This window comes from Lycium barbarum, chromosome 4 (genome assembly GCF_019175385.1).
Source record: "Lycium barbarum isolate Lr01 chromosome 4, ASM1917538v2, whole genome shotgun sequence".
NCBI classification, from domain to species: domain Eukaryota; kingdom Viridiplantae; phylum Streptophyta; class Magnoliopsida; order Solanales; family Solanaceae; genus Lycium; species Lycium barbarum.
This window is the reverse complement of record NC_083340.1, coordinates 130,547,422-130,565,115: the sequence shown is the minus strand read 5'-3', so window position 1 is coordinate 130,565,115 and position 17,694 is coordinate 130,547,422. Positions and strand designations below refer to the sequence as shown.

The window sequence follows — 17,694 nt, the reverse complement described above, 5'->3', positions numbered from 1 at the left end:
TGCCCCACGGTCTCATAAGGAGAAGGTAGGGGAAGGGTATTTATGACAGGGGACTCAACCCGACCTCTGTTAGATCGTAAATATCATTTAACTGGACATGAAATTTAAGAAAGAAAGATCTTTAAAATTTGTAGTCTAAAATAAGTCATAAATATTTATGTTGCTATAAATCATCTCATTGGGGTAAAATGAAAAAGTTTAAAGTTTAATTACTTTTAAATATAAAAAGGTATCACATTATTTTTTTTTATTTTTTTTTGGACACACTAAAAAGGAACGTTCAGTGTAAATTGGACTGACGGAGTATTAATGGTGAAGTGCCTCAACCTCGAGGGAGGCAGCAACTTGGTCACAATAATTTTTTCTTCCGTGATTTTGAACATCAAAGAATAAGAAAGTAGATCACTGCTAGATTTACATAAGAAAAAAGAACAGAAGTTTAAAAAAAACTTCAGTAAATTTTTTAAACTTTAGTAAGAGAATTTCTCTTTTCTGCTCTATTTTGAGTTTTTTTTACGAAGAACGAAAGTTATTACTCCAAACCTCTCATAAAATTATTCTTGTGGTATATGAAAATTATGATCCTTCTATAAGAGGTCATTTTTATGTTATTTGTTTTAATACTTATCACATAAAATGGTAATCTAAGGCCTCAAAGTATACTTTGATGGAATTTTTACTCATTATAGCTTTCTTTAAGACCTAATTATTAATATTAACTACCCTTTTATTTAATTATATTTAATAGTTAATTAACTTTTCTAAATTACAAATGGTAGCTATATAAAAAATACATACCCAAACACATATATCTTTCTTTTTTCCCAATCACTACTCATTTCAGGTTTGTTTCATTTCCCAAAACCCTAAAAAATCTCTCTACCCTTCTCTCAACCACCACCACCATGGCCACGCCGCCCCTCTTCTCTTCTCCCTCTCCCTCTGTGCTCACCCCTCTCTCTTTTCACTCTATCCGACGAGGCGATGGCACAGATCTGGCCGTGTGTATTGTTGGTGGTGGTGGCGGCGGAGAAGATGACATGGAGGTGGAGAGATTAGGATTTTGTTGGTGGTGGAAAGGTTAGGGTTTTTTGGTGGTGGTGGTGTCTCAAATTTGAATTTTTGGTGGTGGTGGTGTCTCAGATTAGGATTTTTGTGGTGGTGGAGAGATTAGGGTTTTGATGGTGGTAGTGTTTCAGATCTGGCCGTGTGTATTTGTTAAAAGACAAATACAAATACATTCAAAAATCTACATCTCACAAATACACTATTTTTTAATGTATTCGTCTTTGTATTTTTTGAGTGTATTTCTTAGTGTATTTTGTTAACTTTTGTCTTTGTATCTGAATGTATTTGTTGAAATCCATTCAAATACACGAAAATTTGAATATATTTGACTTCATATTTAGTTGGAATGTACACAATGTATTTGAAATACATAAAAAAAAATCATTGAAAAAAATCACTGAAATACATAAAAAAAAAAAAATACACGGAAATACATTATAACAAAAAAAATCACTGAAATACATCAAAGCAAACAAAAAAAATCACTAAAATACATCAAAAAAATATATTAATATCTAATTTAATAGCTCTACCGTTAAAGGCTAAAATCAAGGATCCTGGTTTTTTTTTACCGTATTCTCATGTATTTGTTGGCAACAAATACACGCGAAAACATACACTATTTTGCTAAAATGTAGCTACAAATGGTAATATTTAAAAGGATAGCTACAAATGGTAGAAAGTTATAATAAGGTAGTCATTTGAGTAAGTTTGGCTACTTTGATCTGTGAAACATATGTTGTGGGCTGGCTAATGAAACTGTTTCGCTATGCTATCAAAGATTATACGAGTGCCTTTGAAAACGTGAGGAAATTGGTTAAAGAAAGTCCTCCTATTAGAATTGTTAATTGAAGTTGCATCGTCATCTTTCTCTTTTGAAAAGTCCTGTGCCTATAAAATTAATATGTCTAACAAGTTGGAAGATCACTGAAAAGACAAAGGAAAATCATCTCTATTTTGGTATTTTGTTACATGTTACTGCTCATCTATGGACCACAAGTTTTGTAGTTATGATGTAGCTTATTTTTTGTCAATTTTAATGAAACATACAAGAGTTTAGTACTGCTGAGTGCTGACTTGCTCTAAAGGGGATTACCTTTTTGTGTCATTTTTAGAATATTCCAATGTATGATAACAATATTTTTCCTATGTTTAAACAGAAAATTCGGCTTAAAGGTTAATTCGTTGAAGACTTAAGTCATATTTCCTTGTAAAGCATATTAGATATGTATGTTGAAGTGTCTAGACCTTGAGGAAGGTGACATCTTGGTGACTAACTCCTTTCTTCCATGATTTTAATTTGAACACTAAAAGAATGAGAAATTAGATCATTGTTAGATTTACGGAAGAAAAAGAGAAGAAGACACATATTTTGGTGAAAAGTTGTTTCTTTTTTGTGCCAATTTTGTCTCTAGTCCTCTTTTGTCTTACGTTGAATTGAGAGCAGCAAAATTTCAATCGAATAAATTTTTGTGGTATATAAAAAGGGCAAAGGGTAAAAATACCCCTCTATTTTGAAAAAAAGGTTAAAAATATCCTCCGAACTTATTTTGGGTCAAACATACCCCTCTCATCCTTAAAGTTTTCAAATATACCCCTTCCTTGACGAAAATTATCCCCCCAAATAACCCGAAATCCTTTTTTAAACCCGACCCAACTGAAATAATAACCCATAAGATCCTCTTATTCCCCCAATAAGGGGATCTTATGGGTTATTATTTAGTTGGGTCGGGTTTAAATGATGGAGCGGGTTTAAAAAATGATTTTGGGTTATTTTGGGCGATAATTTTTGTCAAGACAGGGGTATATTTATTTGAAAACTTTAAAGACGGGTGAGGTATTTTTTATCCAAAATAAGTTTGGAGGATATTTTTAGCCCTTTTTTCAAAATAGCGGGATAGTTTTGACCCTTTTCCCGTATAAAAAATGTATGGCCCGTATATTCATACAAAATTGTAATTGAATGCCTAAAATTGACTTTGACTGAAAGTGTATATATATTAATCCGTTGAACCCACATTGTGTTAAATGAGACATATATTTCTTTACTTATCAAGATTTGTATCAGTACTTCTTTAAGTCCTTTTATTACAGCGCTCTCTTATGTAAAGTTGGGGACAATTATGATAGGGTTCAAGTACCCTAGTCTTTCTACAAATTGACTTGAATTTTGGGAGTCATCGTCCACAAATTAGTTAGTGGTAGTTCGGGCAAAGTACCCCGTTTTCTTCATCGTATCATTTTATTTTTCATTCAATACCCAGCTATCCTATGAGATTAACCATGATTTTCTGTGTGTTCCCCAAGTCTGACTCAAATCTCAACCTTTGCATCATGTCCTTGCAACTCTGTAGATGAAGGCATATATTCATAAACTACGTTGTTTTTCTAGAAATAAGTAAGATTGAGTTTTCTTACATACTCTTAAGTAAATGGAGAAGGAAATGGAGTTATATCATACGTTTTTATTGTTCATTTCTCTTTCTCACTTAACTTAGTCAAGCAATAATTTCTCTCTTTGAAAAGTCACGTGGAAAAATAAAAAATAATGACTAACAAGTTCGAAGACAAAAGAAGAGATGTTGATGGGCCAAGAATAGCAGAGTTCAATTAGCTGTAATCAACTCCATGGAAGTATAATTGTCAGCCCCATTTAAATTTTTTGGCCCCATTTAAAGTTTTTAACCCCTTTTGCTACATAAGTTAGTCCTTTCTAGTCTCAAATTCTTACTCCACAGCTATCATGTTCAATATAATGTCGTTTAACTTGACATGAAATTTTAGCCAAAAAAGAACAAAAATTGAAACTTGTGATCTAAAACAAGCCAATTTTAGTTTCTTGTTGATTTCTTTATTATATAAATTATAACATTATTCATTTAATCATATTTTGTTCGCAAAGCGCGAACAAATTCGCTACTTCAATAACAAACTCAATTCACACATTTCAACCAAAATTTCATTCCTTGTCGTATTCACGAAACTTCTTATTCACACACACTATTTATAGTATATTCACTTAATCGACAATACAACTCACATCTAGAGATTTGATAATGATGAAGGAACCTCGAGTTTTCAATTAGAAATAAGAAATTTGTTGAGGGCAACAGCTTTGCCCCTAACCCTCCTGGTAGTCAAAAGAAGGTGTCTCAGTTCAGCCCATGTAAAAAGCACATATTTTTTTGGATTAGAAATTGGATCAATTAGTTGAGGTGGACATTCAATAGTTGCATTACTTGTTGGACTCATGAAATAGGCTATTGATAGCCTTTGCTTCTCCTTATTCACCACTGCCCTGTGTATTACACTCTTTAACCTTTCCATTTGTCCAAGCCTGCAAGAAATACAAAGGTTTCATAACTACTTAAACATATAAAAATATGTGTGTTTAGTGTGATAGAAGACGTGTTTGGTTGGTGAGTTAAAGTAATGCCCATAAAAACTATATATTAAAATTAATAATAATATTAGCAAATCAGATGGATTGAAGTAATTTTGAGTCTTAAAGATTATTGATAATGTCTAATAATTAATTGGACCATTTAAGAAAATAAAAATTAAGATTGTTATAAGAAAACAAAAAATTATCCATAAATGAGGGAATTCGACAGTATTTGGTACGATAGAAGTCATTTTCATTTTCCTGAAAGATGTGTATTCGCAATGTTTGGTTGGTGACTTAAGATAATTTCCAGAATAAAGATCAATAATAATATCAGGCAGCAATCAGATAGTGTTTTAAAGATATTTTGAATACTAAAGACTAATAATAATATCTAAATATTAGTTGGAGCAAGAGATGTGAAATTAAAGTTAAGATAGCGCGGTACATAGGAAAAAAGATTTCTTTCATATGTTACGGAAGTCATTTTTCCCCTTTTAATACCGTAAAAAACATTTTCCTTAATCATGGTAACCAAAAATGTTATGTTATTTATGAAAAGTATCTTTCTAAGAAATGATTTCAGTCATACTAAACCTGCCTAGATTAAGACAAGGGTAGCCTCATCATGTGGGAATGATATTTTCTTTTATTTTTAGATCTGGTGTGTGTGTGAGTGAAGTACTACAAAAGAACAAATTGAAATTAGCTACGAACATGTCACTGATTCGTCGCTAAATTGCTCGTATCTAACAGATTTTTTGATAATTTATCGCTAATTTATCGATAAATAGGATTAGCGACGGATTTTACTGTTTATTTTTAATTCATGCTTTTTAGTAGTGAATGTGAGAGACAGAATTTGACCTCAAGGGTGTCACCAATATTGATGACGAATGAATTAGAAAGTGGCCTAACTCCAACCCATTGCTTATCATCCTTGAGTACTTGAAGACCACCAACTTGATCTTGATGCAATATGGTTAATGTTTGTGGGTCTGAATGAATCCCAATTCCCACAATCTTCTCAGGCAGGGGACAAGGAGGATATCTACTTATCCTAAAATAAGTTGACTCCTTTTCTTCAAAGTTCTTGCTGAAAAAATCATCTTCAAGTCCTAATCCATGTGCCAACATCTCAAATATAATCATTCCTAGCTTGTCCATTTCTTTCATGTACCCTATCATTGCGTTGCTGCTTTATCAGAAGTCAAAAAATCAGCATCTTTGGCAGAAGAATATATAGTGCATTCAGGCTTCAGCCAATCAGGAGCGAAGCCAACCTTAAAGTTAGAACAGAACTCGGCAATTTTGGCTCAAATATTATATTTGTATTAAAAAATAATATTTTAATATGTATAAGTAATCTATCTAGAATCCAAGAAATAAAAAGGATTGTGACTCAAAACCCGAAAACTAAAAATTATGGCTCCACCTCTGATCCAATACATAAATCTTGATTAATGTTGAGCCAATTATTAGCTCTAGAGAAACAGATAGGATTTTATTTGAGCTAAATATTTAACTAAAAACTTATGCAAGGACTTGGTATGCTGACCTAGGATAAGGAAGAGGGTTTAATAAGATTTTATGTCAGCGTAAATGTTGAAGATATAATTGAGTACAATTTATGATTAGATGTAGTACGGTCAATCAGGCTCACAAGTGAAGGGACTTATTCAATCTATAATTAAATAAATAAAAGTGTACTTTATCAAACATCTTATTCTTTTCAATGAAATGATCCCACAATTCAACATCAAGTACGTACCATGCGGGATAAGTTGACATGAAATAAAATCACCTATATATGTAATCAAACATGCCTTTTCATGTATTGTGCTGCAAGGCGAAGCAGCACGAAGGCTGCAATAAGTGTTGTGTGTGTACAAACTTAAATGTGTGATATTGATCACCATAGACCTTTTTCGCGAATTCTACAACCATTTCTGGCGATTGAAGCAGCTGCAAGACTTCAGCCCAAGGCAAGTTTTGCCCATACTCGGGATTTGAGGCATAATACCCCAATGGCAAACCTGTTGTCTTGCCACCTTTGAGCTTTTGTTCCATTGGAAGATCAAAAAACTCGTGCAATTGAGTAGTATAATTCTCAACAATCTCATTAGGCACCCCATGATCCACAAGCTTAAAGAATCCCCATTTTTCACTTGCTTTCACCATAACTTGGCAAAGATTGTCATAAAGTTGTTTATCATCATTGTCACGAATACGATTGTTTAGACTAATCACTGGAATATCACCTTCAATGTCTCCGAAATCATCGTGTTTTAGTGTAGGCCATTCTTCCTCGGACCATATGAAGTTTTTAACTTGCATTTTGTTGCTGCCATTCATTGAAAGTGTCTCAACATGCCTCTCTTCAATTCTAGGTGCCATAATCTGTAAGTACTTAATGAGGCTATAGAGATTATTTGTGACTTAAACGTTTTTTGTGTCTCTGAATATACAATCCCTTTTGGTGTGCATCTACTTATATATACACAAATTTGAGGTGTCTAAAAGAAGAAAATTGGAATCTTGCATTGTTCGAGACCTGTGTTATTTTGTGCATGGGGAAAACCCCATTTGTGGTGCGTTGTTGCCACCAATGTACCGAACAAAAGAACTCTAGGATTCTTCGTCACCAAGGCATCCTCTTAACATGACCAAGTTTTCTTTTCTTCATTAATCACACGTGTAAAAATCATGTTTAAGCCATGCATTTCTACGAATCTCAACAAAAAGAATGAAACGGAAGAAAACAGTTAAGAGCATATATCATAGGTCTAGAAACTTGTTATTTTAATGAACAATATACGATCCAAGAGGGCTGACTTGAGTAATCTCAAATAGTGGCGGAGTCATTTTCACCAAGGAAAGTCAAAATATATAAAAGTAATCACACGAAGAATCTAAGGAGATTCTATATATAAAATATATACACGAAAGTAATTTTTTAACATATTTACAAAGTGTAATTTTCAGGCCTTCTTTTGGGGTGGTCTTTAAATTTTACCCCTCATATTTGCGGTCTTTAAATTTTACCCCTCATATTTGTGGTCTTTAAGTTTTGCCCTTAGCTTGGATACCTGAGGTTCTGGGTTCGAACCCCCGCTCAGGCATAAAATAAAAACATAATTTCGCAAGGCATGACTGGAGGGAGTGTATGCCGGATCCGGCATAAAATCCTTAAGGAAAAACTAAAGTTATGCCGGAGGGGGCATAACTTTTCCTCGAGGCATAGTTTAGTTATGCTTTATGGGGCAAAACTTTTCCTTAAGGAACTATGCCTTATGGAGCAGACTTTTAATTAAGGCATAACCAAAAGTATCTTCATAAGGCAGAACTAATCCTCAAGGCAAACTTTTAGTTATGCCTTAAGGAAAAGTTCCGCCTTATGGGGCATACTTTTAGTTATATTTTATGCGGCACACTTTTAGTTAAGGCATAACTAAAAGTATACCTCATAAGGCGGAACTTTTCCTTAAGGCATAATTAAAAGTTGCCTTGAAAAGTAAACAATATATATATATATATACATATGTCTCAAGGCAAAGTCTGCCCCCTCCGGCATAACTTTAGTTTTTCCTTAAGGATTGTATGCCGGATCCGGCATACACTCCCCCCAGCCCTGCCTTGCGAAATTATTTTTTAATTTTATGCCTGAGCGGGGGTTCGAACCCAGAACCTCAGGTATCCAAGCGAACGGCAAAACTTAAAGAACACAAAATGAAGGGCAAAATTTAAAGACCACCCCAAAAGAAGGGCAATCCGTGCAAAAAAATGTAATTTTCCAGCAAAGGAGTATCAATTGACAGCTTTTTGACAAGGGTACCACTGGGTCTTCCACTTGTACCAAAGTTTGGCAAAACTCCTATAATTTGCCTAACTTGCGTCTTGCACGAACTTGATTCTTATATATGTTTCTTGTTAAACCAACTAGAAATTGTAAAGTACGAAAGAATAAGGAACACCTGATTTTTACGAGGAAAATCACTCAGCTCAAAGGTATAAAAACCACGAATTACTGGTAGGATTTAACTTCAAACTCCACCGGAACAAATGAGCTTCATTCGAATTACAATACTTGCAACCCAAGATTAATCCTAAGCGTTGCCCAACAATCACTTGATCGTGCATCCCCTTCAAATCTACTCTGACGTAAAAGCAAATTGTTTTCTAAAAAGCAATTGTAACCTACAACAGCTTCTAGGTAAGCAGTAATGGTTAAAACTCAATAGCTTACTATAATTTGAACTGAAACTGGACTTAACGAAATACAACAATAGAAAGGACCAACTTTCCACCCTAGTCCGTTACACACTTGAAAAATAGTGTTGAACTCTCTAAACAAAGAATTGCATAAATGCTCTCAATTGCTATAGTATCTTTATGGTGCCTAAGTGTATATATTTAACCTATAAAACCACGTAACCGAGACCATGTTTGCCTATATGCGCATTTCCCCCTTGAAAATGCTGGGGTAGATTTGAATCAATCAAACGGTTTTTTTTTAAACCCCTCCCCCCAGGAACTCTCCCTTTTTGCTCCCTAGGTGACTCGAACCCACAATTCAGATTGGAGGTGAAGGGTGCCTTGCATCAGCACAACCCCTTCTTGTCTCAAACGCATTGAATCAACAATCAGTCGAGACTTATTCTTTTAGAAGTTTACTTGGATCAGAACTGATTAAACAACTAGTAACATCTGGAGAAATAAAATAAGTAATGAACTAACCCATCAAATTTATTTTTTGAAAAGGTTTAACAGGTAGTAACTTTTTATAGGTCAACCCTTTTTTTTTCCTGAACTTTACGTGCTTAGTATACATTTCTGGTCCTTGTGAGTAGGAAGACTCTCGCGGTCAAAAGTGCTTAATCATGGTCTATCATGGAATTGATGGTATCATTTTGGACTAATTTTCAGGCATACACCAAACCATACATACCGCTTTCTCATTCAGAACGAGAGGGAGACCACTGACAGTTTGCTCAGCTCTGCTTCCCCTGTTTTTTTTTTTTTATGCATTTTATTTTAGAACTTGCAAGAGTCCTAATTATTGAAACAATTCCCTAACCCTTAAAAATATTTATGATAAGAGAAGCTATGACCTCCCTCTATAAGATGATTAATTAGTTTAATTCTTTTTTTTATCAGAAGTAAAGAAATCAAAAGAATCCGTTTGTCCCATACATCTATCTAACTATCGACTTTAAAAATGAGTTCAGAACTGTTTATCTTTCTCCTTTTTTCTCTTAAGATAACAATTTCATGAACCCACATTTTTCCTCACCATATTACAGCAATCCCCCGGCAGAAAACTTCCCCACTCCATTTCCCTTGACCCGCCCATTTATTAACACATCCTATTTTGATCTGCTCAAATTCAACTAAACCAGGCCATTTGACACCCTAGTTACTACCAACAACAACAACAACGAGCCCAGTATAATCCCGCCATGTGGGGTCTGGGGAGGGTAGAGTGTACGCAGACCTAACCCCCACCTTGAAAGGTAGGGCGGCTGTTTCCGAAAGACCCTCAGCTCAAGAGAGGAGAACAAGAGAGGAAAAACAAGACAAAAGGTTAGATAGGACCAAGCATATCGAAAACAATATGAAAGCAAGGAATAACAAAAGCGAGCAAGTCATGGTAAAACAGTCCGGAAAGAAAGGAGCATTAACTACTATAGATAACTAAAGTACAACGGCCCAACAAATATAAACAGCAATCAAATGGCAATAAACAAATGAGCAAAACTACAACTACTATGGTGAAAGGATTAGCCACCTAGCCTTCTATCCTAATTTGAGTCCTCCACAACCTCCTATCTAAGGTCATGTCCTCGGTGAGCTGAAACTGTGTCATATCCTGTCTATAAAATACCCTAGTTACTACCATGTTTATAAAATAAATACGAAATGAATGTTATTATTAGTGCTAAGACTACTTGGAAGAAGCAAACCCACAGAATTTGCACAAGAAAATAGAAAGCATGATCTGAGGTGCCGGGTAAGGAGGAATCGACATCAGTCTTAATGCAAGGTAAATTTGGCACTATAGCATTATGGTGGAGCACAGAGTAAAAAGGATGGAGTGCGGATAATATCATAATATTACACAACAATACATGAACCAGATTTTAACTAATCTAGCGTAGTAGTAGCTAGTAATATAGAAGCGCAGACTTGCATATGAATCTGCAATCATATTTGCTCAAATAAATGCACCTAAGGTAGTCAGTTGTAGCCAAGACCAAAATTTTGCAGGACCTCATCTACATAGGGAGATCGGGGTCCAAACGCCTCTGAATAGCAGCTGCAGCCTATCGGGACAGCAGAAAATAAGATCAATGACTGGAAAAAAAATATTGTATAATCAATTAGAGTATCATGAAATGTCAGGATAATTCTCACCTCAAAGTTGCCAAGCTTGTATTGATAAGCCATCTCTTCTCTTAATTGAGCTTGTTCTTTCATTGCTTGCGCCTTAGAGATTCAAATTTACAACCAAAAAAAAGTAGTTTGTCACATTATGTACTTTTTCACCTGTTGTATGGAGAAGGCTAAAGGTAGTAGAATATATACCATTCCACTCTGCATCTCGCGCTTCAATGCTTCCACCTGTTCTTCCTTGTGCTTCTCACGTTCTCGCATCAATTCTTGCCTAAGATAACATAATGGGTAACAATTCAAGAACCAGCCTATAAAAAATTTAGTACAAACATGAAATCCCCTCTCTTTTGCCCCTTCCAATGACAAAAGCTATGCCCTATAATTTGTCTTCAAAAAAATACTCTAGTATATCTAACTATATGTACTTGCTACCCTGGGATTCTATAGCTTCCAGGATGCAAGAATTATATTTATAGTGACTCTGTTCAAAGAGTTTCCAAGAGAGCGAGACCACATTAGAAATTTGGGAGTTCCTAACTGACTTCAAAGTTATTTTCCTTTTACTATGAAATCCATTATTTTCAGCTTCGAAACTCAAAATTCTGTAGATAATAGGTGTGTCCTACTATCCTTCTCCACTTAAACACCAAACTTGGTACCCTATCAAGACTTGAGTTCACGACATGCCCTTAACTGACTTCCTACTAGTCAACATAAAAAACGATTTTCTACAACGCAATAGTGACTGTCTCTGGCCAGTAAGTAGCATGAATAGGAATAAATGGAAGTTGGACCAGATGATTCAATGAAGTAGGCCTTCCAAAATCAGCATATAAACAAACTAATGACATCAACGCGGAAGTTCATAACAATGAACGTGAAGCAGCACATAACTAACTTACCTGCGTATTTCTTCATCATTGAAGACAGTACGTTCATTGTCCACAACCTTCTTGACACCTCTTTTCATTTCCTTCTCCATTTTACGTTTGTAATAGGCGTCAAGGTTATAATATCTGCAAAAATGAAGAATAACAGAAGTACTGTTAGATGACATTGCTATTGCTAACACTCAAATATCAAGCATCTGTATACTTACCTGTAGAAGCCTCACACCAACTATGTTGCTCGGACTCTTTAGAAATGTCGACAAGTGCGGGTGGGATTCTCCAAAGTAGTGCGTTTTGAAGAATCCAACACGGGTGCGACTACAATTTTGGGGAGTCCGAGCAACATAGCACACCAAAACAGCCCAACTCAATATATTTATTATCAATATAGAAAGAACCCCAACCCCACCCCCAAAAAAAATGGATTGATATAGTGCAGTAGCCTTACTTTTTAGAAGGGAAGGTTGCGGTGTTATGATCTTCCATGAATCTGCACAATAGCTGACTGTCAAAAGTGGAAGTTCCTTGCATATATTGCTTAAACAGAGGTACAGAAAAGGGAAAGTCAGGTGCTAATAAAAACCAGCTTTTCCCCAGCTTGATTTACTTACTGCTTGAATAATTGCTTCTCTTCCCAATTTGGCAGACTTTCCAGATTCATCTATAAATCAAAAAAGCAATGAAAACCTCCACAACTAGACCTAATATCTTATACAGAGTTCTATTATGCAACGGTAGTTTTTTTAATGAGGCATTTCGAAATGCACGATGGTGCACTAACAGGACAATGCTTGACCTAACCAAAAGAATTTATCAAAACAATTGACATAACCTGCAACAAGTCCCGCGTGGATGATCAACATGCATAAGCTTAAAGAGCCACTATGTACCTTCTTTATTTCCGCTAACCATGCGGTAAACTCTGGTCGTTTGTTCCTACAATAACAAAATAGATAAAGTTGAAATTTTTATAGACGAACAATCTAATCATTCAAATCATACACTTCTCCCCTTTTGAATCAAAAAATATCGTACACTAGAGCAAAGAGAAAAAATTCCTGCAACCTTTTGAAATATAACCATAACTCATGAGAAGGTGACGAGAACTCATAGTAATTAGTTCAAGCATCAATGTATTATCACCGCAATGACGCATGAATTTAGAAATTTCCACTCCCCTTTATATCACTATAAAAGGTACATCTGCACTGATGAATGAGGAGGATGGTGCGAAAAGGTATGAGAAAAGGTATCTCATTATCTACAGCAATGTGACTGGCTTCTTTCTGGACCATATAGGAAGTCGATAGCATGTCTCACTACTCCAAACGCCGCATCCTCTTAAGGATTATGCCAGAAATTGATCCAAAAGTAAGGCTCTGTCTGGAAATCAAATGTTCTTACCAGTATAATGGAACAGAGGATGGATTGAATAATTATTCAGAGCATTCAAGTTACATTAAAGAGTAAAGCCTGAAATTTGTAGAATAATTACTCGCCTGTGTGAGCTTGCTCATGTTTCCAGTCTCAAACCCAAATAAAGGAGGAAGGTTGTTGTAGGCTAGCAGCTAGAATAAAACTTGTCAATTCATGAGGAATCCTATGCAGACTTAGCAAAACATAGGGCATAATGGAAGAAAAAGATCCATATGGGTGATAATTTACTAGTTGGTAAAAGGTTTTAGTCATGTCAGAACGTTGATTTGAACCTGTTGCTTTTCTAGGAGTATGTTTTACCTCATCATAGATTATATGCCTGGAAAACAACAACAACAACATACCCAGTGAAATCCCACAATGTGGGGTCAGGGGAGGGTAAAGTGTACGCAGACCTTACCTCTACCTTGGAAGGTAGAGAGGCGGTTTGCGAAAGACCCTCGGCTCAAGAGAAAGCCTGACAAAAAAGGTTAGATAAGGACAAGCAAATCAAAGCAGTATGAAAATGAAAATAACGAGAGCGTTTTATGAGCCTGTAAAATATAGAGAATTATTATTAATATTGTTATTACTATTATTATTATTATTACAATTATTATTTATATATATTCAAATTATTTTTCACTTCTATTTTTTATTTGGTATGATGACGATACGAGTTAAGCTTAAATTGAGAAACATGGTCAGGGAGGATTCATATATCAAACTCCAACCTCAATTATTTTGAGGCCAAGGCGTACTTCTTGTTATAGAAATGATGTCTATAAGAGGTGATAGAATCATCACAAGCAAAGATGTGTAGTGCGGGAGCGTGAGGACAGCATTGTCTACAATGAAACTATTTGGCAATGCTATCTACATGATGAGTGAGTAGGGAAGCATGGACGACTTCTGGCTGCACCTCTTTAAGAGTATTGATAAAGATAATCTGAACACTGCAACTGCTTATTCAAAAAAAAAAAAAAAAAAAAAAAAACCTGAACACTGCAACTGCCTGAAGCAGGGAGGACCCTAAGAGGATCTGGATTATTTTGTGTTGTTTTTACGTCGGGAGAGGGGCTTCTGTTCAGCCCTGATGATGAATCACTCCGGAGGTTGGAGTGCGGTAACTAGGATAGCATACATTGCATGGGCCAGCAAATGGATGACAAACCCAAGGCTGATAAATCAATTTTCAAAGATGAGATACAAATGCCTTATTTGTCTTTCTTTGTTTGTTCTCCTGAAGGATAAGATCTCCACAATGGAGTAAAATGTACACAGCCTAAGCCAAATGCATAATAGTTTGGTTTATCTACCAAAGTTTTGTCCGGCAATAGTTTGACTGATCATTGGCTGGTGTGTGTTCAATATGAAACTGAAAAGCTACCTGCTTGCATCAACTTTAGTATCTATCACTTGATTTTATTTACTTAGAAGAGGAACGGAATAGCAATCTGTTCTGCTTCTATCAAATAAGAAACAGCATATTAAAATCCATGTAAGACGTGGTAGCCAAACATATGCTAATTTTTTTTTTTATAACAGTGGTGTTCGTATCAGCTGGCCCGCACCTCGACTATTCCATCGAATACATATTACCTCCTACAAGCACAGGTTCTGGGTAACCTTGGCAACCAACGATTAGGCAAATGGGAAGAAATCACCAAGTATTATTTTAATCCCTGTTGGGGTTTGAGCCTTGGTCTCCAAGGTTTACACCCACTTCATTGACCACTAGACCGACTAATTCATAAGAAAAACATGTACATCTTTGCACCTTAAAAAGGTAAAGATCCATAACTATCAATCCTATTCCACTAATCTGTAACTCCTTTTCATCAGCTTATTTGAGCAAGCCCCTTGAGCCTTTTCCGGACGCTGACATTTTAAGCATGAAGCAATATTAGTGCTACCCCCCCCCCCCCCCCCACACACACACACCTCTTCCAAACTACATTTCACAAACACAACCAGGAGAGAGCGAGACTGACTTACCCGAGAGAACGCAAGAGTGAATTCCCGCTTTCACAACAAGGCCGGAAGGAAAGTCTTAAGGTAAATTAGGAGTTCTCTAAAACCAATGGTCCTAAATCTCACACTTATTCTTGCCTAGGCCTAAAGCTCAAAGGTCACTAGACTTGGTACACTTCATACTTACAAGAAATCCATCCGCCTCATTCTTTTTTTTTTTTTGATGAAGTAAGTTGTTGTATTAAAAAGGCATCAAGAAGATGCGTGAATGATTACAAATCATATGGTTATAACTCCAAAATCCATCCGCCTCATTCTAAGCTTGAACAAACGATTAGGATTTGGGGCATATATTTTTTTCTATAATAAAAATGACCATCTTCACTTTAAGGACAATGACATTGACAAAAGAAAATTAATCGTGCGTCTTATTTTTGGATATGTTGATGCTCAAACAAATAGGGACAAAAATTCTATGCATAGTGCAGAAAATATTTACAGAACCGGCTTGCTTACAATCAAGTATTTAGTCTTTCGGAAAATGCTTTTGGGATGATAAGTGATTGTCTAGTGTTCGGCTATCAGAAAATATTATCCAAAGAAAATATTTTCACCAAAAGAGAAGTCATCTTCTTTTACTAGTATACTTCAAATCACTATCTCCAACCAACATTTAAGCATTAATCAATATACTCAAAAGTTTCACTAAAACATTATCCAATCTTCTAACATCATTGTCAATCTTCAATAAACTTTGTTTTCCTAATAATTTTCACTCACCAGCCAAACATTGGAAAGCATTTTCCAGGAATATTATCTAAAATGACGTATTTTGTGGAAAACACTTTCCAAACGGGACAGCTTAAAAGATAATTACAAGTAACTCTTTACAAATTGACTGTACTACGAAACATAAGTAATACTAGTATGCTCTCATGAAGTAACACTTAGGGGTCGTTTGGATGTTGGTTAGAGTTATGCATGTATTAGAAAGGTAGGGATTAGTTATGCAAGGTTTAGTTACTCCATTTTCTTACCCGTCATAAAATAATACGTGAATTGACTCATAACTTAGACCTCCGTACTTGGTGTGCTGAATTTTATACAAAACAACTAAAAAGCTACCAAACATGACATTAGCCATGCTAGTTTTAACACATGAATAACTCCCTTCCTAACCAGCAACCAAACGACCCCTTAAATTAAAAGATGAAGCTAGGAAAGGAGAAAAGTAGCTCACCACATATCAGTTACTAGTATACTTCAAATCACTTCTCCAACCAACATTTAAGCATTTATCAATTCATAATACTCAAAAGTTTCACTAAAACACTATCCAATCCTCTAACATCATTGTCAATCTTCAGTAAACTTTTTTTAGGAAATATTATTTCAAAAGATACTTATTTTATGGAAAACATTTTCCAAATGGAACACACTCAAAAGATAATTACAAGTAACTCCTTACAATTTGACTGTAATATGAAAGAGAAGTAACACTTGGGAGTCGCTTGGTAGCTGATTTGGGAGGTGAGTTATGCAGGTATTAAATCCGACATAAGTAATACCATGTTTGGTAGCTAGTTAGGCGGTAAGTTATTCATATATAAATTTACTACTGTGTTTGGTTTGCACTTTAGAAAAAAACATAACTAATAGTACATGTACAAGTTTTGAAGAGTCTATGTAGTATTATTTAATGCAGGATAGAAGATGGAATAACTAACTACATGAATAATTAAACCCTGCATAAAATAATATATAGATTCCCTCATAACTAATGCTTATATTACTAATACCTCCATAACTCTAAGGGGTCATTTGGTGCTGGTTAGGAAGGGAGTTATTCATGTATTAAAACTAGCATAGCTAATACCATGTTTGGTAGCTTTTTATTTGTTTTGTATAAAATTCAGCACACCAAGTATTCACGCATTATTTTTATGCGGGTAGAAAATGGAATAACTAAACCCTACCCCTTAAAATTAAAAGAAAAGAGAAGTAATTACAAGCTCACCACATATCAGTTTCTTTGATAATTCCATATTTACCCCAAGAGTTAGTAACAGCACCAGTTTTTCCCTTCTCTTTCTTTTTCTTCTTCCTCTCCTTCTTCTCCTTCTCCTTCTTCCTCCTTTTCTTCTCCTTGTCTTTCCTCAGCTTCCTTTGCTCCTCTCTTCTCTTCCTCTCTCTCCTCTTTCTACGCCTCCTTTCCTCTTCCGACTCCGTCTCCGAATACTCCGAACTACTACCCGAATCTGAGTCCGTGTAATCATCTCGTGATTTTCTCCGAGAACTTCCACTTCGACTTTGGCTTCGGCTTCGGCTTCTCTTTCTCCTGTGTTTTCTCACGTCTCCTTCCGGTTCGGATTCGGATTCTGTTTCGGACTCGGATTCATTCTTTCTTTTGGATTTTGATTTGTGTTGTCGCTTTGATGGAGCTCCGTTTTCGTTTTCTGGAGTTTTTGATCGCTCTTTTGCCATTTTTGGGGTTTAGGTTCCAAAGCAAGTGCAGTCGAGGAGTTCGCGAAACATCAAGTGCTTGGGTTACTCTTTAAAGGAAAAGGG

At 35.5% G+C, this 17,694-nt stretch overlaps 1 protein-coding gene and 1 pseudogene across 1 annotated transcript; both read right to left on the bottom strand.

Annotated features, from left to right (window-relative positions):
- Positions 1-4,061: 4,061 nt before the first annotated feature.
- LOC132638595 (gibberellin 20 oxidase 3-like) lies at positions 4,062-6,988 on the bottom strand (annotated as a pseudogene).
- Positions 6,989-10,486: 3,498 nt separating this feature from the next.
- Positions 10,487-17,694, bottom strand: LOC132636481 (vicilin-like seed storage protein At2g18540). Its single transcript, XM_060353373.1, has 8 exons — positions 17,144-17,694; positions 12,627-12,672; positions 12,348-12,397; positions 12,185-12,226; positions 11,749-11,862; positions 11,039-11,117; positions 10,868-10,939; positions 10,487-10,776 (listed from the first exon to the last, which is right to left on the bottom strand). Exons 1-8 carry the CDS (start codon positions 17,608-17,610, stop codon positions 10,729-10,731), a joined length of 918 nt encoding a protein of 305 aa, XP_060209356.1. The 5' UTR covers positions 17,611-17,694; the 3' UTR covers positions 10,487-10,728.